Consider the following 25108-nt stretch of genomic DNA (forward strand, 5'->3'; position numbering starts at 1 on the left):
GCTGAATTACAGAAATGTGAGTGATAGAGGAAGCTTCTTGCTGTAGAAACTGTTAATTGAATGCCACAATTAGAAAAACCGTTTGAATTTTTAGGTAGGCATCTGCAATGGCTGAAACAACAGAGAGGATGGGAGGTTGGGAAGGAAAGTCCTCCTTAAATACCTCTATCTCAGTGTCCAGATGGACATGCAGCTTAGGCTTAGTATCTTTAAGCTCAGGATCCAATGTGATACCCAGCTTCAGCTAACATTTCATGTGGATGTGAAGATATTGAGAGAGATGTCAGCGCTTAAAAAATAATAATGGGAATTGCATTAGAGGGAGCTGAAGACTTTAAAGTATCTGCTACAGAGAGATGTCACTATAGTGAGAATAAAATGCTTATGCTGCAGATCTGCTGACAGAATTAAAAATGACCTCTCTTAATGATGTGATTGCTTAAAGAAGTTTGTTCAGAAGCTTCAGCAAAATGAAGGTTTTATAGAAGAAATAACTTCAGTTTTAAGCCTTCAGACTGGGTAGAGCAAAAAATATCTCATGTAACACAGGCAGAAGTATCTGATCTATGCAGATCTTCTTTACTTCAAGCTCAGGGGAAAATGTAAAGTTTGCAAATTAATATTTTTTCATCCTCTATAGAAATGAAGTCCATAATGAAATGTGCATATTAAAATAGGTAGAAATCTTTCTGAAAGAGAACTGTTTGATTTTTAACATGATATACCATTCCTTTAAATACAAAGAATATTCTTCTGTTACAGTCTTGAGCTTTCTAAAATAAGTGAAAGGAGAAATTTCAACTTGTTTCTGATTTGGTTTTTAGTTATTAATCACATTTCCTGAGCTATAGTTAATTTCTCAAACCAGATCTTCCACACCTTCATAAGAAGTTTGGATCTGCTTCAGGTGTGTTTACTAGAATCTTCAGTGTTTATATAATTCTCTTCATCTTCAGAGAGAAAAAATTATAACAAATGTGAAAGATCCCTTACTATCTGTAAGCTGTTTTGTAACTGTTTGCAATGAAAATAGGCAATGAAATTAGAAATTAATCTTAGACTCTTACTGTAAATTTTTAATCAGTCTTCTCCATTTGTTATGTGAATATCATCATCTTGCTAAAAGTATTATTTGCTTATCTTCTCTGAATTAAGAAGTTGAATTATAATTTATAGCAACACTCTCATCTGAATGCATGGAAACTAAGCTGAGAGAAAAATACACCTTGACTATATTAATACCTGCACTAGTGTGAACTATTTTCATTTATCTGAAGTTTTAGGTGCACTCAATTCACAGTTCTCTCTCTCTGCAGTGTTATGTTAAGGTAGAGTGTTATAACAGTGTTGTGGTTTAACCTGGCAGGCGGCAAAATGCCACACAGCTCTACTAGGAATACAACATTCTTTGATAATTTAAAAAAAAATGTTTCTGAAGTACTTAACGCTGCAAAGCACCATTGCTGACAGAGTAAGTAAACAGGAAGTATCACAGCCAGAAATTCCTCTAATTTATCTATCAAAGTCACTGTTAATGGAACTTCTTAGAACCCTTTTTGAAGGATTAAAGACTTTTTTTTTTTTTAATACTTTGCTCTTGAAAGTGTTTTCTGCTCTGTGCCCACTTGTATTTAAGCTTCTTATTGTGGAATCAGTGAGGATAAAGAGGTTTCAGTGAAGTAGCAAATTTACTTGAGCACAAAACTCTTGACTCTGAAAAGATTAGCAAGTTTGAATATTAGATTTTTTCATCAACACATCATGATTCTTTGTGCCAGCGTTAACTGTGAAGGTAACCTTTCTATAGAAGAGGAGGAAATCAAGATATTTCCAAATGGTAACTGGAGAGGAAGGATAAAATTGTGACCAAATTTCTTTTTAATGGGCTAAGGAAAAGTTCTCAAACTTTGAGACAATAGTGGAAAGCCTTTAAAATTTTGACTGGCTGTTTTCACCATCTCTGCTGTTTCATCATAATCTCTTTTTCTTCCAATTTTTAATAATTCCGTTTGTAACCTGCATGTTCCTATCATATTAGTAAAATAGAATTTCAATAATTTATTTCCATTTTTGATGTTCTTGAGGAATTCAGCTTCTGTCCAAATTTTAAAATGAGATATATGTGTGCGTTAATCTAGCTATTCATGTTTCCTTAGAATTTACTTCTTAAACTCCTTCACAAGGCTTGACCTAGCGATAACACAATTTTAAGCCAATTTATAATGATTTCTATCTCCTTTATTTGAAACAGATGGATCACAAGCACCAGCCAGGCCCCCTAAACCACTTCCTCGGAGGACTGCACCAGAAATACACCACAGGAAAGCATACAGCTCTGACAGTTCCACAGAAAATGTGGATGCAAAAATTGCAAAACTTATGGGAGAAGGCTATTCCTTTGAAGAAGTAAAGAGGGCACTTGAAATCGCCCAGAATAATGTTGACGTGGCCCGTAGTATTTTAAGAGAGTTTGTCTGTTTTCCGCCACCGGTCTCCCCACGTCTCAATCTATAGCAGCATCACGATATTCTTGAATCATTTGATTTCTGCACATGCACGTGTGGATCGTGAAATGAGAGAAGGAAGAGAATGGAATATTTTTCTTTCATCCGTAGCAGAAGGGTGTTTGTTTCCAGCCGCTTTTCAAAGGCTCCTGGCTGCTCCAATCAAGACTTATAAATATGCTGAGGCTTATGTATTTTTGCTAGCCATACTTTTATAAATCAGGGTTGAACTGACAAAATAATTTAAAGAAGTTTACTTCCCCAGAACTTTTTAATCTGTGAAATGCTTTTTCTTGTTTACAAGTTGGCAAGTTACAGTTTTCTAGTTGATGCCTGTATTATGTTCCTGTTCATATTCCCTTGTACTTGTGGTCAGTTCTGCTGTAGCATTCCCAACGGTTTCCGTGCTGACCACCACATCAACTAAATCATCACTTTCCAGAAGTTCTGTGTTTGTTTCTCTTACAAGATGCTTTATTTGTTTTTTTGCATTTCAGCTCATCAAATGCAAAAAGTACGTGGCCTTCACTACTGATTTTTTTTTGTTGTTCTAAGATTCCTTTGCTTTTGAGGGAGGAAATATCTGAATGTAAAATGCATTACTCTGTCTATGAACTGCCTTTTTAAAGGTATTTTGACAGTAATGTTGGGCAGCTTTCTGTTTAACATGAATTTCATGACTTGTAGTCCTCAAGGTCATTTATACACAGTTTCCAGAAAAATATCCCAACCAACAAATAAAACATTTCATGCAGCAGTGATACTGAGTTCTGACACGTAAAAACTCTTTCAAATTTGAGTATTGCAAATGCTCAAAAAAGCCAAATGCACATGATAATACTGTTTTGATTACATACTAATGGCACCAGTTTTCTATGGCCTATGTAAACTGTGACATGCCAGATAAGGATGAATATTTTTGAATCATATTAATGGTATTCAGGTAAATTCCAGTTCTAGTTACTGTAAAGTAGAATGCAGTTAATTTTTTGAGTGATTACCCTGTGATTCATTGTGGCTTGGATCTGTTTGTATTAACATGGGAACTTTAAAGCTTTGATGCACTGTTAATTCCTAATGCTACTGTAGCAATATTTTTTGCGAAGTTTTTAGTAACCTCCTCTTCTGTACACCTTATTATTCTCAAGTATGTGTTTAATACGCAAATTAATTCACTCACTTTCCGGCTTCATAGTTTAAAATGCATTTTTGCTTTACGTGGTTAGTGATTCTCCAGGCTTTGACATTTTATCATGGAGCCCAAATTGATTCAAGCCAAATTAAAAATCTTCCCAATTTTAGAAAGAGAAGACAACTCAGTTCTTAGTATACTCAAAGGTAAGAGTCCACATATTTCCAGAATAATTCTTAAGATTGCTGCTTTTTTTTTTTAGGAAACTCTGAAACTTTTGTTTTATTACTATTGAAAATATAAAACCATGCAGTTGTTAGAATATTTTCATATTTTGTGACCAGTATATGAGAATTTTCACAGTGTGCCACATTGGGTGTGAGGTATGTATTCATTGTTCCCTTTCAGCGGTGAGTGTGCAAGTGGTAGAAGTTACATCACTTACAGGATCAGATCTCAGCAGCCAGTGCACTTATTTTAAAGATATTTTTTTTTTCAAGACAGCAAATGGCTGAATTGCAGGATCCAAAATAACCGGGAACACCCAGTAGGAATTACTGTGATATCTCCAAGTCCATAATTTCAGCAGAGAACTAATTCTTAAAAATAATTAAATACATTATTTTGTAGCATCACAAAACACAATAAGGGTATCATTAATCTGCTTCAGTGATAAAAGATGATCAGGAGAATTCAGGGTATGGGGAAGGGCTTCTGTTTTGATTTAAGCAAATTATTCTGAGTTTATAGAAAAGGGAATTTGCAACTTCTTTAAATGTTCATTCATTGAGTACAGCTTAAGGTAACTTACTGTTGAAGTACTTTTAGTTCAAATATATATCTTTCCTCTGTTTTGGGGAGAAGTTTTATGTAGTCTTGAAACCTCTTGTTCATTTGCTTTGTTTACAACATCACTCTACCATTTTAGCTAACTCTAAATTCAAAATGATTCGTACTATTAAACTGAACACTGTAATTGTACTGGAATTACTTCAATGATGTTCTAGCATAACTGCCAGCATAGCAATGACGACAGTGAAAAAAGAAGAGTTTGCAAGGATGAGCAAAACAATCTGCAGGTTGAATTTCGAAATTTTGAATTGTAATGGAGAACTCGCTTTCTCATTTTTATGCAGCATCTTACTACAACTGACAGCCTTGTGTTCCAATTAGAGGCTGGAACTGCTGCCTGATAGATTAAGGTTTTTAATTTTTCCCTTATTTCTGGTTGTGACCACCAGTGACAATTTTTTTTTTTTAAAAAAAAAAAGTTTGAGCAATATTCTGAGTGGTAGCTTGAAAAGAGTTCCATTAATCTTTAAATGAGTGTGCTAATAACACTTGTAAATAGTGGAACGTGAGGAGTATTTTGAATCTGTTTTGGTTAATACTTTTAAATTCGAACGGAGCGAAATTGCTTTGCTAGAGTGTTGATGTTTGCTCTGCAGGAATTAATAGGCTTAAAAGAAGTTAATCTGGATACAGTCTAGTTCTCTAAACACATAGTTCTCTAAACATATTTTAACCTTTGAAAGACTTAAGGATTTGAGCCTGGCAGTGTGTTATGCACAGATGTAACTTTAAGGAAGACTGAGTTCAGGGAGAGTGCTTGAATGGACAAAGTTGGTGAAACTCAGAAACATGTACTATGATGCTACTTCCAATTCAGTGTAATCGCAGGCTTTATATCATCATTCGGATGTCTGTTGGTTTCACCTTTTTTTTCTCCTTTTGGCTAAATTACTGCATTTCAAGCAAATTGTCTGAATCAGAAGTTGAGCAAAGTAAGTGGGCATGAGCAGCGTGAATCTCTTCCAAAGACTGAGTAGAAAAAACTTGTGATAAAATTATGATAAAATAAATGAATTTACTATGATTAGCCATGTTAATGGCTTGGCTGGAATGTTAAAATGGCCACTGGTAAAATTTGTTAATATTCAGTATATCAAGGGTGCATCTGGCACAGTTTTTTTCATAATGTGAACTTAGGAAATTTTGTACCTGGATCATTTCTTCTGTTACATTTCTCTTGTTTTCAGCTTGAAGCTTTACTTTGCACTGATGACTCTGACCTGAAAGCATTTGTCTCTTAAAGCTTGACAAATTTTGAAGCAAATGAACACCGTATTCTAAGCAAATTCAGGTACTACCTGTTGACCTGGAATTTAGCGCTTTTAGGAGTGACTTCTTGAAAAAGGACTTCAGTAGTTTCCGTTTTGAAGGATTTTCTTTCAAATAACTGTTTTATCTGAAATTGCCTTTTATAAGTTTGTCTAACGTGGCATACTTAGTGATGTGTTCAATTAATTTATATTTTATTCAACATTCTTTTAAAATTTTGATTATTATGTAAGCTCAAGTTCTTTATCTGTTCTTGTAAGGTATTTTATAAAGTTAATGTTAACAGAATGTTGAGTTGGTCTGTGATTTTTCAAGACTCTCTCTGTTATTGAATATTATAATTTTTTATATACTGCTTTAGAAACGTAGCCTATACTTTGTAGGATTCTTAGAAACTATTGGTTTTTTTTAAGCCACAAAAATGAAGCTTTGCTCTAAAAGAAGATGAATCATTGCATTGAGACAATCACTTTATATCCCTGTACATTACTTCACTTCTAGATTTCAGTAGCAAAAATTTATAAATTGGCAGTAATTTTGGAACGTGCATGTAATAGATATGTGGCAGAAAGATGATAACCATTAAGTATTTAGGATCCAAAGTGGTGAGCATACAATGTGACTGTACATAAATTTACAGGATTTTTTTTCCCTGAAGAAAATTACAGTAAGTTCACATTGGTATTTATTCAATATCCTGTGTATCTACATTCTCAAGCACTGTGTAAAAAAAATGTAAAAAAAAAATTTAGGAATGTAAAGCATTTTTTTCTGTTTCTGTATTCCAGCTTTCTGAACAATGTTTAGAAAATCCAACTGGTCTGCTATGCATGACAATGCAACTATTACTATTTAAAAACCAAACACCATTTTCTGCAGGTCAGATTAGAGCCTCAGTTACAAGATGTTCATGGTACTTTCTTCAGTCTGTGTTAAATCCTTGTCTGTTATACAGGCCACTAGTCGTCGTGTTAAATAAGGAAGTTAAATGTTTAGCATACTTGTGCATAGCTATAGCTACCTATTTCTTTCATTTCTTCTGATGTGAAAGTCAGCTGTCACTTCATTGTGTTATAATCCAGTTTTAGCAGCTGGGTGCCCTAGGAATGTTTCAGGAATTTTTGTTTGATAGTCCCAGTCATTAATTCTGTACAAGGCACCTGCCTCCATTTGTTAGTTGCAATGAGTCTTCATCAGGAAAATGACAAATTTAGATTTTTTTTTTTCCCTTTTTTAAACAGTGTGTTACTTTGGCACCTAAACATTCCATTTGTCCTTAGATGATTTTATGCCTAGCAGAGAGAATTCTTATTCAAAGCAAATCTTAAATCCCACATCTGTTAGTCTTTAATCACAAAAGAAATCTTAACTTTGTGAAACTTAATCCCATAACCTTCCTGAACATCTTAAATCATTTAAAGGCTGCAGCATAATATGAACTGTGAAAACACTGTTGCTTCCTAGACCTGCCAGAAACAAAAGCAAAAACTGATTGAATACTGATCTTCTGACTGTGAAGCTACTTGCATCTGTCTTGATCTGTGGAGTAATCAGCCTAACTACAACAATATTTGTTTGAATAAGTCAGCCTTTTTTAATTGCAATAATCGACACTGTAGCCAGCAAGGTGAGAGAGGAGCAGAGAACTACATAGGAGAAGATAATTCTGTCATAACAATCCAGGCCTCTCTCTGCTGTTGGCATACAAGATTTAGCTGTTTTGTCCTACCTGGGTATCTGCTGCAAGTGAAGGAATATTTGGTAAGATTACTCCAGTCTTCAATTTCTGTGTCCTTCTCCAAGACATTTGTTAGAAGACATGTTGTTTTAGAACAGAACACCAGGGTCGAAGCAGCAGAGGGAAGTGTGGAATAACACTGCTCAGAATGTTTTTTTGGTGCTACCAAAACAACCAAAAGCTTCGTAAGGATGTAAGTGGAAACGTTTCTGCTTTAAAGCTTATCAGCTTGGTTTTTGAAGTGTATATATGCGTACCTGCTAGTCTGGTGAAACACAGAGGGGAGAGTATTCCAGCTGGTTCCAGCCTGCAGAGTTCAGACTCAGGCTGTGGTATTCACCTGTGCAAAATATCTTCTCCTTTCGGATAGCTCAACTGGATCTGAATCTTCAGCATCATCAAGCTACTGTACTCAGGACAGGTCTGTCATCCAGACACTACCGTTTCCCATCTCAGCTTGCGACCGTATGTGTTAAAAGGCAAGTTTTTCTCCCTAGATTGCTGAGGAGGTGCATATATTTACCCCAAAATCGGCAGCATTCTTCTATGTGTAATGATGAGGACACTGAAAAATTATAAATGCTCCTTACACAGCATAATGTAAATATTAGTTTCTATTAGATGACAATGCAATAAGTGCCTTAAGGAGATCTTGTCTTTTGTTCATTTGCTGATAGAATATCACTGGATTTCAAACGGCTGTACAAAGATAAGTAAGTCTACATCATCAACCATTCAGAAATACCTCAATGTAGTGGCTGGTCTAGTTTCCTGAAGCTATTACCTTGCTTGAACATGTGACTTTCAGGTGTTTCCTCTTGAAGTTTACATCTTCATTACCAATTCAATACGGTCATATAAAATTCTTGGACCATTATTTCAAAATTTTTATTCTCTTTTCACTATAACTATGTAGTACCTTTACTATCTAGGCTCATACACTGGAATTCAAATTCTCCTGCTCTCACACATCCCAGCTTGGGCCCAGTTCAGCCCTGCCTTTGTCCCACAACAGATGCATCACTTCATTTGCATCTTCACCTCCTCCCTCTGACACTGTATTTCCTCATGTTCTCCACCCCAAATCTCTTCAGTGACATCAACCATCAACACATCTGTCATCTCCGTAATGACAGTCACTACAGTTTCCCATCTCAGCTTGCAACCTTGTCTGTATTTTCTTACGTAGTCCCTTATAAGCATTTTGCTAGTTTTATCTGTCTCAAATCATTCAGATTTTCTGTGCCATATCCGAATGGACCCTGTGAACACAATCGTCAAAAATATTCAGGATTCTATGAGAGCGCCTGTTTTCTCTGTTAATATCACTGGCATTTTTTCCTGTTCCCATCTCAGCATGCAAGTATGCTCTTGTGTTTCATGATCCATTTGTCAGGGACGGAGATGAAATCCACTGCATATTTAAGTAGATCCTTTCTGTATCTGAGGTGTGAAAATAAACTAATAAAGACATCCTCTCCTAGTAACAGTCCTTGTGTTTGAGGTGGCTTGTGTCTCAATATGAGAGTTAAGAGGTTTCTCCAATAAGTGTTGTTTGTAGCTTGGAAAGTCACAATTATATGTAATTACTTCTAGCATTAAGGTGCAGGTTGAAGGGGGAAAATGGATAAATTTTGTAAGACGTATCAATGAAGTTGGGAAGTCACTTGCAGATAAAGGTAACTGATTACCATGAGTGGCCAGGATAAAAGACTGACTATACATTTGATGTCAACAAAATTAGTATTATGTAGCTTGAAAATTCTTATACAGTAAAGGTAAAAACGCAACGTCTGAGTAATTCCACCAATGACCCCCAAAAGACATTTATTCTTTATTTATCAAGTAACCTTGCCCCGAGGTTCATTGTGATGATGATAATTCTGCAGGTTTTTAGGTGAACCAATATTTGTGAGCGTGACTGTAGACAGAGAGCTCTTGGTGGTGGGATGCACATTGTAGTTTTCCCCAAATCACATGAGGTCTTACACAAATGTAGACTTCCTACCTGGAAGAGATCCTCTGGAGAAAACAACAGCTGGATGCTGAGGGAAGGGTTCAGAATTAATAAGCTGAATGAGCAAAGTAGTGGTGAAGGTGGTGTGTTAGAGCCATGATTTATTTTGAGGGAGCAGGAATAGTGTAATGAAAAGAAGAGGGAGGGGTGGGGGTAAAGGGGAAATGCTGAAAGTTTGGAGTGAATCAGGTGAGAGAAGATGGGTAGAAGTTGGGAGCAAACAATAAAAAGCAGGAAAAAAATTCTGACACCTTGGAAAAATGTTTAAGTGTTTCAGAGTCTGGGTGGAGGAGGGAATTTGAGCTGTAGTGTGCAAGGGTGCACTGAGGTGCGGGAAATCTCACCATGTTTGGGCACAGCATAGTCACATGAAAAGGGCATTATGTGTCTGCATTTATCACCCCTAGGTGACCTGCACCACAGTTTACACCCTTATTTTAGTCTTCACCCTCACGCTGCTACTCTTCACTCCCACCTTGCTGTGGTCTCTGGCACAGCTCTAAAATCCTATGTGGCAAACTGCCCAGTCGGTTCTCATAGCAATAATTTTTTGCCAGTGGTTTAGCATGTGGTGGTTTCCAGGCCCTTCAAGGCTTTTCTGTATGTTTTGAGGTTTAGTTCTAGCAAGAAGACTATTAGCAATAAACAGTGCTGGCTTGGAGTTAAACAGATTTGTCTTCAGGCACTGGCATCCTTTCCTTTGGTGTGTTGGTGTTGCTGAGTAAACAGTCTCTGAGATTGTGAGGAAAGGCAGAGTCTTAATTGTATCTGTGCTTTGTTTTTATGATGTTAGATACTGGCTGACCAGGGCAACGCTGCAGGCAGTGAACCTGCTAGTGAACTGGCTCCTGGTTCCCTTCTTAACCACATCCCATAACAATTCCTGAGGACCTGACACCAGATAAATATGGTCTGTGGCATCATTCAAAGGTGCTGTGGGTATGCTTTTTGACTTTTCAGTGGCTGTGTAACTTGCTGTATTCACGTGTGGTGCCATGAGCATAATGCTGTAAAATTCTTCCTATCCTGAAACCCCTGTCATTTCCACGCTTATTTAGTGCTTGATATAATTCGACTTGGGAAGTATAATACACATGGTTCCTGTGGTGGGGTGCACAGGAAAAAGCTTAATTTCTTGCTAGTGATGAATCCAGCACTGTGGACTAACGGCTAATACACAGAGGCTCCTGTTGATGTACAAACTGTCTTAGCAATGTGGATTGATTTCTTTTGGTTGGTTGAGCTGCAATGTATTTTTCAGTCATCTGCCCGTATGGGACCTTGTCTTATTTGTACTGTATCATCATTGTGCTTAAGCACTCTCCATTACAGTAATATCCACACCTCGTGAGTCTGCCTGGTCTTCTCCCTTTTAAGACTGTAGTCAAGTCTGTCAAGATGGCTGTATGGGGCGTGTGGAGGGGGACTGGTTGGCTGATTTATTAGTAGCATGTGTTTGTAGGATAAAAGGAATTTCAGGTGAAACATTGATATCTTTAGTTATTTTTTTTCAAGATAATGTAATTTTTTGGTGGAAAAGCTTTCAGGGCTGTTTTCAAAGCTATCACACATGCCTTCAAAGAAAGGAAGATGCTGGTACTCTTTTCCCTTGTTTTTCAAGTTATGTATTGAACAGTGGCTTTGACGGAGCCACGTATTCTCCAACTATGTTTTTCCTCTTTGGCTAATCAGCAACTGAAAAAAACTTCTGCTCTTTGTGTAGTTTCTGAAATGATACCAACCTACTGATGTTCGTTCAACATTTTGACTGTTCTGTATCTCTTGGTAGCAAGTCATTGGCAACAAGGTAGAACGGTTTATCAGAGGAAACAGGAAGGAGGGATGTGACAGAGGTACCTGTGAAGAAAGAAAATGAAAACAGATGAAAAAAGTACTCTTAAGGAAAAAAAAAAGGAAGAAAGGAAATTGTTCATTTGATGAACATTCTTTCACTAGAAGTAAATGAGAAATGTAAGTAACATCATTAGCTAAAACACAAATGATGGCAGATAATGAAACTTAATAGTTTTGTTTAATGCTGTTTTAAATTAACAGCAAGTCAGACAGAAAGAATGGGCCTTTCATTTGTTCTTTATAACAAAAATATGTTTAGTTAATATCCAAGATTAGAAAATACTTATACAATTAAGTGGGTTTGAAAATGATAGTGAGAAAGTTCACCAAATCTTGCAAATGAATGGAGTAAGCAAAGCAAACCTCATTGTCATTTGGCAGTTTTGTATCAGAGCCCAGTTCAGAGAACCTGTTAAATCTAGGAAATGTTGGGACCTTACTACAGCAGCAGACTTCTGCCCAAGTCTTGGGAAGGCTCATAATGCATGTAGGAAATATAGTGTCTTTAGTTCGGGGCTGGAATGGTGTGCTACAGGAATGTCAGTTTAAGCTTTACCCAGCCATATAATTACCACAATATTAAGGGTTATACTTTATCCTGCATTGAGTACCAGAAGCCTGCAGTACAGTTACACATTCATTCTTCCTCCATGCAGAACCCGCAACAGGTTATTCTTTGAAATGCAAGATGGGTTTTCTCAACATTGCAGTCTGGGTTTCACTTTTCAATGTAGTGGTGGAGATAATCTTCCAACTGCAGAGCAGTCATGCTGTGATTATGCTTTATCTTCATAATTGGCATTAACTCATACAGCCATCAGGCATGCTGAAAATTATTATTGCACAAATATAATGATATTGGTTTGGGGGCAATTAGGACACCTCAGTTTCAGGTGGTCCGGTTTCAAAAGTGACTTCCTGATCATCCATCATATTTTAAGATTTCTCAACTGGCTTATTTAAAATTGTCCATACACTTAAAATCAGTAGCTGCTTTTGTTATCACAATTTAAACAAATTTATCCAGAGAAACTCTGCAATGTGCCCTTGCTAGGTGTTCCAGTGTGTAGAAGGCAGAAGACGGAAGAGATGCCCTCTTTTGAGTTCCATCTGTCTATAACATTTAATGTCTCTCCAATTTAGAGACTTCTCTAAACTGCGGAGGTTGTATTTTCTGTGTGTTTCACACAGAAACACATCTAGAGACAAGAAATTTGTGAGTCAGGCGGGTAAGGTCGTTTACAAATGTACAAAGGAGAGCACTCCTGCATTTCTGTAAGAAACTGGAGAACAAACTGGACAATGCTTCATTTGCATGTCCACTGAATAACATGTAGAGAGAGGGAGGCTCCAGGAAAAAACAGCCTATAATAAGCTTAGAAATGCTTGCCTGATCTCTGGGCTGCGTGTCAGCTAATTTGAAGCTGCAGTGACAGTGGGCTTTCTTGGATTAGAGAATAAGAAAGAAGGGGAAAGTCTTTAAGACTTGGGCACTTTTATTTCTTTTTATTTTTTTTTTAATTTTTTTTCATTCTGCGTTTGCATCAATGAATCAGACCTTATTCAAACCAAGGGATCAGTTTTACAAAGCCATATCCTGACAGGAGGAAATGTTGCAAGGACTTGCCTTTGAGTTTAGAGACAGCTGGACTTTGAGACTGAAACTAAAAGTATCAGATAATGACAGGATATTTGGTTGTGCAGGTTTGAATGGTGGAGGTTTGACAATTATTTTGAATTCTTTACCTTGTATTTCTTAGTCTTTAAACTCTGTTGGGTAAAATCCATGGATTCTGACATGTTAGACTGTTCCCTTCCTCACTGGGAAGGGAGGAGCTGGTTTAGTTATGACAGCTCTATCAGGTTAATTTGGCAGAGGGGCAGGTTCCAGAAGATTTGGTTTGTGTGGTTTTCAAAATGCTTTGAAAGCTCTTCTAGGAAGAGACTCTTTCTTAGAACCTCCATTCTCTCTTCCAGTCTCATTCTCACTAAAAACAGGTGCACATTTTTGAATTATACTCTTGCAGCTCTTTTCTCACAGTTTTTGGCTAGTTGTCTCCCCTCAGTTTCTTCAGTCTTGTGCTTCACATGTTTCTCTTGGTTCATCTAACATATTCTTATATATTCTTTAAGCTTCCTTCATCCCTTTTCTTTGATCATGATGAAACTATTCCTCTGTTACTAAGACTTTCGTCAGTAAATTTTGAAATCATGTGTTCCCACCCTTGCTGGCTATTGCAGCCTAGTGACAGCTTGTGCCCCTCTCTTCAAGACCATGACATGTCACACTGTGATCCTCCTCCTCCTCCTTTACAATTTTCATTGCCTGGGAACATTCAGTGATGATAGTGCTTTCCTTCTGTCTTGCCCCTTCTGTCTTCCAGAGTGAGTAGCTCTCATCTCATTAGAAGCTGTTTACTACCTGTTCCTCAGCTGTTTGTGCCGTCCTGAAGTACCTGGCTGCCTGTAGCTGCCTGGCCGGCTCTCTACGTGTTGCCTTAAGTGCAGCGTCTTCTTGTCTGAACAGTCAAATATCAATGCAATGTTGAGAAGCTTAAGGTTTTAAATTTGTCAGTGGTTTGTCTCTATATCTCTTTTTTTTAGTATTTGGCAGTTGGAATCATACTTGCCTCTGTGTTTTTATAGTGTTGTCATCTTTTCAGTGTTCTCCATGTTACTGAGCAGTAACTCTTAATCTGTAGGTGAAATGCTTGGTTGCAGGAGCCTCAGATTGTGAACCTGTGGGATCTCTCAAATTAAGCTGAGTAGACTCACAGGGGAGTCTCAGGAAGAAGGCGTGCCGTGGTTTGTGCTAAGGTACGAGCTGCGGTGTAGCTGCTGAGGCTGTGGGCTCTACAGCTGCATGGATCTGGGCACCACTCCTCTCTGCTGATTCCAGATGAAGGCTGCTGCTTCAAGCAACACGGATGTGACTGCTTTTATCAGCCTGAGGCATCCTGTTTCCCTGTTACTTGAAGGGAGGCTACAAAGTTGAGGAAAATGCAATTACTGTCTGGGCAAGAATTCCCTTATTATTCCTTGCATCAGGCCTTGTGCTCACTTCACTCTTCCCAGTATGAATTGGGAAAGTTCATATGAAAATGGGCAGAGGGACACTGTGGTGTGCCACCTCTGGGAGCAGGTTTAAGTGGATGATCTTGGTCCCTTGTTATTGAAGGAGAGAGTTTCGTGGTGGTTTTTTGTTTGGTTGGTTTTGGTTTTTTGTGGATTTTTTGGTGGGTTGCTTTGATGGTGTGTTTTTGTTTGTTTGGTTGGTTTTTTTTAATGCTTGTTTTCAAATAAAAATGCAGATACTACCGTGTCCTGTGGGTTGTAGTAAAGTCCGATAACCAGGAAAGGCTGTGGTGCTGGCTGTTTTCCTGAGGCAAATCACAAGATTCAAATGATAGAAACTCATCTACTTGACTTGGTGATTTTTGCCACAGTGACTATTAATAGCATCTATTAATAGTTTCACTGTAACCTGAGCCCACTGAGCTAGACAGATGAAAAGCAGGTCACGCATGTAAGAGCCGGCAGATTGCAGTAGTGCAGAGAGATGACATTAAAGAGAAGGGACTAGTTTTATAGACTGGGAATGTACCCAGGTGGTGGCTTTGAGGGGTTTTTGTTTGGTTTGCTTTTGGATTTTTTCTGCAACTAATTTTCATCCCCTTTTTAGCAAATTTTTAGTTCGATAATGAAACATGGTATGTTTTGTGCTTCGAAATGATCTGGTTTGTACCTTGTAGCAATTTGGTTGTTACTCAACAGGGGAGGATTCCAGCTGGTCACTGATGTTTGCAAGATTGTTTAATGGTATGCCACCTCTCTTTGGGGATATCTGCAGTATTTTAATTTACTTTTTAAAAATCTTCTTGTTTATTGCTTGCCTGCACAGGAGGGTTGATATCTTGTCTCTGCCCTGGAAATGGAGAATTTGCTTTAAATGTGCTTTGATAGAAGATAAACTCTGCAGCTGCTGTGGTTTCTGTCTGTCCGTTGCAGAAGGTGCTGCATGCACCCTGGATGCTGTGATTCCCAACAATGCAATATTAATGTTATCTGCACCCTCAGTAACTGGGATCTTTTTTTGAGAGTGTGTGGGTCAAGAAAGAACTTGGATACTTTCCTCCTCCTTTTGTCTAATTACCTGTGCCAATCACATGCTTAAGGAAGACTGGAAGTCACATCACTACCCGAATCTATGGCCATGAGATCAAAAACAAATGGAGGATAACAATCAAATAAAGCAAAGTTGAAGAGGGAAAGGAAGTAGAATTGCAGCAGCATTGATGATAAAGATAAAATTACGGCAAATACATAAAGCTGGTGGGAGAGATTTATTACCATTGAGATGCTCTGAAGGGAATTTAATGACAGGCAAAAAAAGGCTTTTGTTGGAAGACTGATTGTTTTCGATGTACTTTCTATCAAGAGAAAAACTAGCTGGAGGGAAGCTTTCCAGGATGGAGATCAGGCAAAAGATAAACACGTAGGATGCAGAGGAAGAGGGAAAGTAGAGTCTTCCTGCATGTGATTGGTTTTGTTAATGAAGAAACAACAAGCAAAAAAGAGTCCAGGAACTGGCTAATAGGTGGATGCACAGCTCTTCCGAAGGTGTTGTAGCACCAAAGTATGGACTGTGTGGTGCACTTAACCTTATCCAAAGGCATGGTTTTTCCAAGCCTTGACTGTCCGCCTTAGTTACCAACTCAGTACTGATGCAATATCTATAATGCTCATGTGCACCCATGTGGACTCGCACTTCAGCACTGGTTTCATTCTTTCAGCTTTCTCTTTGTGAAGACTTTCCCATCAGAGTTCAGAATTAGTTGAATATATGGGTAGTGCTTTGTCCTTTTGACTTCAGAACTGTTTGACCCAAGTCTTACTAAAAGCTGGTGTCCTACAAATAAGGAGCCTGTGTCCTCCCCTGAAGGAGCTTCCTGATAAGGTGAACTGAACACATCTGCACAGGCCAGTCTCTGTGTGTATACACAGCTTTGCCCAGCGCTTTACTGAGAAATCCCATCTACTGTACATTCAGCCCACCGCTCTGTGTGTGTGCACAGGAGCACATGAGGGACACATCCTCCTGAGTGTAGAGGATTTACTGCATGTGTGGTAGTAAAGCCTGAAATAGAAAGGCCAGTTCTGCATGCATTCTTCAAATGTGCAGCGAACACAAGAAAAATGGACTTTCTGCAGGATTGCTTGCCTGCACAAGACGTCTCCTCCATGCCTGTGCCATGGCAGGCAGGAAAGGGGAGGGGAAAAGAGCTGTGGGGGTCTTGAGAGAGAGCACAGCTCCAGGAGAAGGGGCTACTTGGAGCAGTGCTGCATTGTGAATATCAGTTGTCCCGGTAAGCTCCATGTAGGCTTGTGGCTCATATTTGGATCACTTGTGTTCTAGTGCTCTTCAGTAGCAAAGGGAGTCTGGCCAAGTGGAAACGATCGTCTACAAGATTTCAATCCAAGACACTACAGGCTTGGCTTTCAGAGATGCCAGACACTTCTGTCTCCTCTTTTTTTGAGTTTGAGTTGCAGTGTCCCATACTTATTTATAATAAGGTCTCAACTCATCAAAGAAAATTTCATTTCTCATAAATGGCAACCCCACATTTCAGCAGATATTTTGGGTGTGGGCAGTGTGGATTAAATTGTCACTCTAATTTTCCAGCACATTATTGGAGGGTGTTTGTCAGTCTAAAACTCTTTTACAGCCTGCAAAATATTGTATTTTATTAACATTCCTTTGAAGTCTTTATCCATTATCTCGACATTTTGCAGAAGTTATGATTATGTCCCTAAATATGGTTGAACAAGCTCCATTAAATGATTGACAACTTCCAGTACACTTCAGTAAGTAATGGTTCACTTTCTCTGTTTTGTTTTGTTTTGTTTTTCCATTTCCTTTTGATATCTTAGGCCAGAGCAATATACATTCCTACCAATCTGAATTTAAATGAAGCAGACAGCTAACTTTGATTTGTTGGAGAATGAAAAAACTTTGCACAGTAGAACTCTCTGAACGCGGCGGGCAGACCGGCAAGGGTAAAGAATCGGGCTCAATACGAGTTTAATATCAATGCCCTTTAATGAACGTTTAACAACACTGAATATCAATGTCTGCTGGTGCACGTTTTTACAACCCTTATATACTCTTTAACCCAATGGCCACATGGCAAGCGCAGGCTGCGATTGGTTACTCTCTGCAGTCACTCTTCTGCCCCCCTATGGTGATTGGCTGCAGGGCACCGTCCACGAACTGTTCATGCGCAGTGACGACGGCACCCCTTCTGCAGCCTGGGTCGAGGGCAGACCAGCTTCTGTTTACTTCCCTTCTGTCTTCGGTGTCTCCAGAAAAACCTTCCCTGTAGGTCCCAGCCTGCACCGCAGCCACATCAAGCTCTGGCTTGTTCACAGCACACAGCTCATGTCCTCTTGCTTCCAAAAACTCTCCACATTGATTTATTTCTTCACATCTATACAAACTGGCTTGCATTAATCATAATAATAAAAATGACATTAGAATTACCAAGTTTTAAGAACGTGCAAGACAGTGATATTACCCACCAAGTTACAAGTCATTGTGCATGCATATTAATTACAAGTTGTCAAAGATTTGAGTAAAAGACCAAAGGAATGACGTTTTTCCCTGTATGTTCTTTCTAATTTGGAAAACTCCCTTGTAATGCAAGACATGTACTGTCCTAATGCGGTTCTCTAATCACAGCATGCTTTAATTTTGATAGATGACCCCTAAATGCTTTAAATCCACTAAGATTTGCAGTAATTAGAATGATTTTTTTTTCTGTTGTTTTTAATACTTTGTTTCCCAAACTCTCCATGGTGACATCCATCTATCATCAGATGGATTTGTTTACGCTTTTCTCTTCCAAAAAAAAAAAAAAGAAAAATCAAATAATTTGTATTGAATTTGTTGCTACGTGATAGAGGGAGCATGTTTTAAGTTATCTCACTCTAGTCACTCCTTCCTTTTCTGAGGGGTTGTGCTCTGAAGAAGTGCACATTATTTAGAAATGTTCAAAGCTCTTTCCTTCCCTCCCCCAATCTCCAAGTATTAGCACTGTACCCTCAGGAGTGCAAAAAAAGTCACCTCAACCATTCTGAGTGCTTCCCAATGGAAAATTTGAAGCACAAGGTAGAATTCACTGGGCAATATTTTTTTTCTCTGTTCCATGCTTCCATCTCCATTTTCGTTTACTGTAATGCTTCCTTGCACATACAAATCTAGTGTATATTTTTAGTGCAGAATATTAACGGTTGTTGCACAAAACAAGTACAAGTGTTGAGGATATTAATCTCCTGTCATCTCCTCAAAAACTGTTCTTTTCTGTCCTCCTTGTGTCATTCCTTCTCTATCCTTTGCAGAGCAGCGTGTCCTTTCTCAGTAGTGTTTCACTATCTTGCTGATGGTTGCTACTGTTTACTCAGCCACTTTCCCCGTCCTGTGTTGTTTTCTCTTTCACCAGCCTTCCTTTTCTTTATGGTTGGAACTGGCATGTTTAGTCTGCTCTTTCAGATCTCTGCTCTCTCCTCTTCTTTCCCGCTCTGCAGGGTTTCTATATGTTTTGGTTCTCTCCCTTATTTTCTGGAAAGCGTTTCCCCTTCCTTTGCTCTTAGTCACCTGCACCCCTTGCTCCCTGATGCGTCTGATGATGCTGCCTTGTATCATTTCCTCTCAGACCCTTTCTTTACAAGGTTCCCTCCTTGTTCAACAAGGGCAAGTGTAGGGTGCTTCACCTGGGTAGGAATAACCCCAGGCACCAGTACAGGTTAGGGGTTGACCTGCTGGAAAGCAGCACTGTGGAAAAGGACCTGGGAGTTCTGGTCGACAACAAGTTGACCATGAGCCAGCAATGTGTCCTGCTGGCCAAGAAGGCCAGCAGTATCCTGGGGTGCATTAGGAAAAGTGTGACCAGTATATTGAGTGAGGTTTTCCTCCCCCTCTACTCTGCCTTGGTGAGGCCATATCTGGAGTACTGGGTCCAGTTCTGACTCCCCCATTTTAAGAAGGACAAGGAATTACTGGAGGGAGTTCAGTGTCAGGCTACAAAGATGATTAAGGGTCTGGAGCATGTTTCTCATGAGGAGAGACTGAGAGGGCAGGGTCTCTTCAGCCTGGAGAAAGGAAGGCTGAGAGGGGATCTTATCAATGCTTATAATATCTGAAGGGTGGATGTCAAGAGGATGGGACAAGACTCTTTTCAGTGGTACCCAATGCTAGAATGAGGGGCATTCGGCACAGACTGCAGCATAGGAAATTCCATCTAAACATGAGCAGAAACTTCTTTACTTAGAGGGTTCCAGGGCACTGAAACAGGCTGCACAGACAGGTTGTGGAGTCTCCTTCTCTGGAGACATTCAAAAGCCACCTGGACACATTCCTGTGCGATCTGCTCTAGGTGACCCTGCTTTAGCAGATGGGTTGGACTAGATGATCTCCAGAGGTCACTTCCAACCCCAACCATTCTGTGAATCTGTCCCTGACTCCTGGCCACCCCATCACAGCCAGGTGAGTCCCAGGAGGGCAGCTTAAGGAGCAGGCTCTAATTCAACACATGCCTCTTTCTGGTTGACATGTGAGGGAGACCTGGAGCTCCATCGGACAGTGGGACTGATCTGGGAGATGCTAAGTGTAGCCTGGGGTGCCAACTATGGAAGCACCCTTGCCTTTCCACAAGCACGATTTTTGCTGGGCTTTTGCTCATTTATGGTTGTTTTTACTGGTTAAGAGGTGACAACACCTCGCCCCAGCAAAACATGGTTGCAGGTCTCTACCACCACTTGCCGGTGTCTGGATTTAGGCATTGAGCCCAGGAGGGTCCTGACTTGAATAACTGGAGAAAAAATGTTTCCTTCCTCAGCAGGTTAATAATCAGATCATATTAACAAGTAAAATCTGATTAGGCTTCTGATTAGGAAGGAGTAAGCCAGGAGTTTGAAGCTTGTTGTGTCAACAGAATAGATTAGCTTCAGTCCGATGTTCTGCTTTCAATAAGAAGCTGATAACAAAATTATAGCATCTGACTTCCTTGTGAGGTTCTGAACATGATACAGGACTTTGGGACAATTGCTAAATATCATTGGATATGCACTAGGACTTAGTTAACAACCAGGCAGAAGACTATAAAATCTTTTAATTGCAATAAAAAATAATAATAAGGGAGGAGGGAAAACTTTGCCTTTAATGAGTGAGGTAAAACTTGTATATTTGGAAAAATCTGATAGGTTGCTGCCGTTTGCCTGAGATGATCACTCAGGAGGGCAGATGTGTGAGCTGACGGGCCCTGAGCTCACTGTTGTACAAGGCTTTATTTTGCAGAATATAGGCACGTATAAGAAATGGTGAATGCATCGCAGTTTGCAGCCCGGTTTAATGCTGAAAAAATTCTCAACAATTCTGATAATTGAACCTTTCTATTGGAAAGTGTTAGAGTGAGCAACGTCACCAGCACCCTGTGAACAGGCTAATTACATGCAAGAAGTAGCTACCAACATAATGTTACCTGGAATGGTAATAGAGTTCGTGATTTTACTGAGAACAGATTTTAGAAGAAAAGGAGAAAATAATTCTTGTAATTTTTTTTATTGAACCTGGGTACTTTCAGCCAGGTCTTAGAAATAGCTAGCAGATCTCCACGTAGTAATCTTTTGCCATTTTGCCATTCAAGCCAGCACCACAGAAATTCAGTGTATCAACTGTTAAAACCATATTGTAAATGCCTAACATATTTAGAAATATAAATAATGCTTAGCTTACTTTTCTCATCAGAATAGGATCCGGTGACAGTGTGATTAATCATAGGCTGTTCAGCATCAGTAGGGGGAAAAGAAACCTATTAACGCTCCCTTGCTCTCCAGGTGCTGAGGCTGTGCTGGAAGGAAATGATCTCTGACGTGAGGGAAGGATGACTGCTAATTCAAAACACAAAATTCCACCCGCTGTCAAGAATGATTAGGGATCAGAAAGGTACATTTGTGATGTTTGCTTGATCTTCCTGGCTAATAAAGTTAACTGTCTACAGTCAATCCCCCATTGATGTTAACTGTTAGATTTTACATAGTACCTAAGACTTTCTCCTGCCCTAGATATGTTTGAGTGGGGCAACTTCTCCCTCAGATAATGCTCTCACACAGTAGCTCAGGCACTAGAAGTGTGAGAGGGTGAACATTGCTCTCTCCTCAAAGCAGTAAGTTCTGCTTCTGCTGGTTACTTCAAGCACTGACGCAACTGGCTTTGGATGCTCTCTCTACACAGAGCTTTGTTGCACACCCAGCATAGCTAAAAATGCTCTGTCAACTTTATTTGGGGTCACAGGTGTGACAACAAAACAATATTTCTGCTCTCCAATTGAATTTCAGCCTCGTGGATTTAAATCAACTCATTTTCTGTGCTCCGTTACAGCCAGGCTACCTCTGTGTATTCCATAAATGATTAATTTGGTTGTGACCTTTGTGGAATTTATCCTCCTTCAGATCACTTTACCTGTGGCAGGGAGGAAAATGGCCTGCTGGAATACCAGGTATTGCATTCTAAGCTCTTTGAAGGAAACCTGTAGATTGTCCAAAGGACACATCAAGGGCACTGCTTTGTAATTGATCAGGTAAGAGAGAGCAGGGTGGTGTGTGTCAATGGTAACAGTCTGGAAAAACAAGTTGCTGTCATGTGCAGACTCTTTATGCAGAAGAAAGGAAAGTGCTTGTACTTAACTGGAACCAGGTAGTGATATTGAGGCTTGAGTGATTTGTCTTGGAGGGCAGGTAAGCAAAAGGCAACTGCTGTAAAACAGACAACTGTAGGGGAGTTTGTCTTGCAAGGCCACCCTTGGTTAGGTGACTGCATTGGTAATGCCTCAGTACTGATATCAAAATGACTGAATTTGGGTACAGATGTACCAGAATTAGGACTAATGGAGATGAAGTAATTAGAAGAAGGTTCTTCATTTGAGAGGAGACTGGCTGTAAAAAGAAGCTACAAGGCTAGCAAAATTGTGAGTCCAGAAACGGAAAAATAGAAAGTAAGATAAACATCAGGTGAAAAGTAAAGGCAGATTTTCCTGCAGTATGAACTTACACAGATGGTAGTTAAACTGCCCCACAGGCACAAGGTCACAGGATGCCAGAGTGAACCCTGGGGACAGCTCACTAGACTACATATCAGGTCTACTTTGGAAAGGCCTGGTGTAGGAGTGTAGAGCCAAAAATGATCATAGAGCTGGAACACCTCTCCTATGAGGACAGGCTGAGGCAGTTGGGGTTGTTCAGCCTGAAGAAGAGAAGGCTCTGGGGTGGCCTTATTGAGGTCTTTCAGTACTTAAAAGGGGCCTATAAGAAAGTTGTGGACAGACATTTTAGCAGGGCCTGTTGCGATAGGACAAGGGATAATGGTTTTAAAGTAAAGGAGGGAGATTCAGGCTGGACATGAGGAAGAAATTTTTTACCATGAGGGTGGTGAAACACTGGCCCAGGTTGCCCAGAGAGGTGGGAGATGCCCCATCCCTGGAGACATTCCAGGCCAGGCTGGACGGGGCTCTGAGCAACCTGATCTAGTTGCAGATGTCCCTGCTCATTGCAAGGGGTTGGACTAGATGACCTTTGAAGGTCCCTTCCAACCCAAACTATTCTGTGATTCTATGAACTTGTACCTGAATGTTAAATGATGCAGGGAGAGAAGTGTGACAGGTTCATGTTTCAGTAGTAGTTGTGTGTTAATAGGATTTAACAGTGATAAACTAGCTTTGTAGCTGTGTGTAATAGCAAGCCAAATAATGTACGTTGATAATAGTAGTCCCTTTATTAGTTAATTAGGTTATTTGGTTTATTATTAGCAATATGTCGACAAATCAATAAGCACTATAGTCCCTATCAGTTATGTCTCAAGTCCGCAGTGTAAAGGAGGAGAGTCAGACCCTGAGGCAACAAACTAGTAGGTAATTCTTCTGAAACTGGACCTTGCATGACTGTGCCTCTGTAGAACCCAAGAGAGTAAACAAGTGCTGTAAACATGTGTTAAATATCAGTCTGATTCCTCCTCCACTGAGGCTGTCTTCCATAGTAGTCTGCAATCTTTTTAATCCCTCCTTTAAGTGATATATTTATTTTAAAAACTCTTTTTATTCCCAGTTCATTAGTTCCTGCATGGTCAGTATTGCCTTGGTGTCTCATATGTTCTGGCATATATTTTGCTTCTAGTTAGTATCAGATTGTGATACTTGCTTCAGAGTGGGGGGGATTGCAAATTTTTACTTGGAACTTCATAATCAGCTTTCGAAATCTGTTCAGATAATTTATAGCTGCCATTGCAGACAGGGTAGTGTTTGGTTGGTTTTTGTTTGTTTGTTTTGTTTTGTGTTTTCTTTTTTTTCCTGCATATCATGTTATTTTTTCTTCCTGTGAAATTCACAGATGTTATTTTAATTTTTGTTTGAGAAAATTTTCATGCCTGATTGAATTTCCTTTGAATATTTTCTAATGATTCTTGGTCAGTTTTAATGTCTTATGAATCATTGTATTATTGTTCTATCTCAATTCTTCTGTTCCTGACAGTTTCTCTCTTACTACTTCTGTCCTGCTGTGTTTTTGAATTAGCCAGAATTTAGTGTTTTTCCCATGTGGATGAGCATCATTACTACATAATGGGTGTGCTATTTGTGATATCTTCACATTAAACATCTCGTCAGTATGATCACTTATTAATTTGTCTTTGCTGTTTACTGTAGCCACATTCACTGTCTCTTCGGCCATGTCTCTTCCTTATGCCCAGGCAGCAACATATGGCCAAATGGCCATGTCTCATATTTCAACTGGATTTATTAGGGATGGCGACAAATGCATTTTTATGCCAGGTTACTTATTATACGTGTCTTGTGTCAAGATCTAGTTGGATGAAAGAACTGAGTGCATTAAAATATCATTGGAGAAAGGTTTATCAGTTAATAATGCCTTGAAATGCACTTGAGTCCTTTTCCTCATGTAAATTTATGTAATTTTTTTTCGTTGAAACCTGAATTATTATAATAAAAACAGTATTATGTATAGTGAGGAGCTGAGCTGTTTGGTTTGGACATCCTATTTCTTCGAGTTGAAGAGTCTCACCCTGTCCAAACTGATTACTTTTACAGATAACAAGAAAGTGGGGTTTTTTTTCTCTTTTTTTTTTTTTTCTTCTCTTGTTTCATCTCCGAATGGAGTTGAATTGTACTGATTGGAGAAATGCAAATGTTTAAAAAGTTCTCTTGGTACTGACTGCTATGTTGAAGCTGGATTAGTGCTTCAAGTTCTGCTCCAGGTGCTTCTGCTGGTTCAGCCATTAGACATTTCTTAATACTTTGGAAGCAAATATATCCTGCTTAATGCCAACTCTCTGAACTCTTCCTGTCATGGTTAAAATTACTTTTCAGCATTTAAATTTCTGTCCTTCTGCCACTGGAATTAGATGGATTTGCTAATTTGTTGAATCTACCACTGCCCAATACTACAGATTGCGCCCTCTCTGGAGCTATATAAAGAGGTTTGATGGTTTCGTCTTCTGGAACTACATGATGTCCACTGAGTGTAGCAGCTTTACAAGTAACAGCCCTGACTGCCTTGGGATCCAGATCCATTTGTGGTGATAGCTATCAGCACCTTCTAGCTAGCAAATGTAGAAAAGCATATACAAAATGAGAGCAAACGTTTGAGTAAGAACTCCAGAGAGAGCAGTAAAGATAGCA

At 39.2% G+C, this 25108-nt stretch overlaps 1 protein-coding gene across 7 annotated transcripts in view; it reads left to right on the forward strand.

Moving 5' to 3' along the window:
- Positions 1 to 8982, forward strand: part of CBLB (Cbl proto-oncogene B) — a 138833-nt gene extending 129851 nt beyond the window's left edge. For all 7 annotated transcript variants that reach the window (XM_065829407.2, XM_071808533.1, XM_071808540.1 and 4 more), the window contains one exon: positions 2252 to 8982. In XM_065829407.2, coding sequence (XP_065685479.1) covers positions 2252 to 2514 — 263 coding nt within the window. In that variant the 3' untranslated portion in view covers positions 2515 to 8982. The remainder of the gene's footprint in view (positions 1 to 2251) is intronic.
- The last annotated feature ends 16126 nt before the right edge of the window (positions 8983 to 25108 follow it).

The sequence above is a fragment of the Patagioenas fasciata genome, chromosome 1, assembly GCF_037038585.1.
Source record: "Patagioenas fasciata isolate bPatFas1 chromosome 1, bPatFas1.hap1, whole genome shotgun sequence".
NCBI classification, from domain to species: domain Eukaryota; kingdom Metazoa; phylum Chordata; class Aves; order Columbiformes; family Columbidae; genus Patagioenas; species Patagioenas fasciata.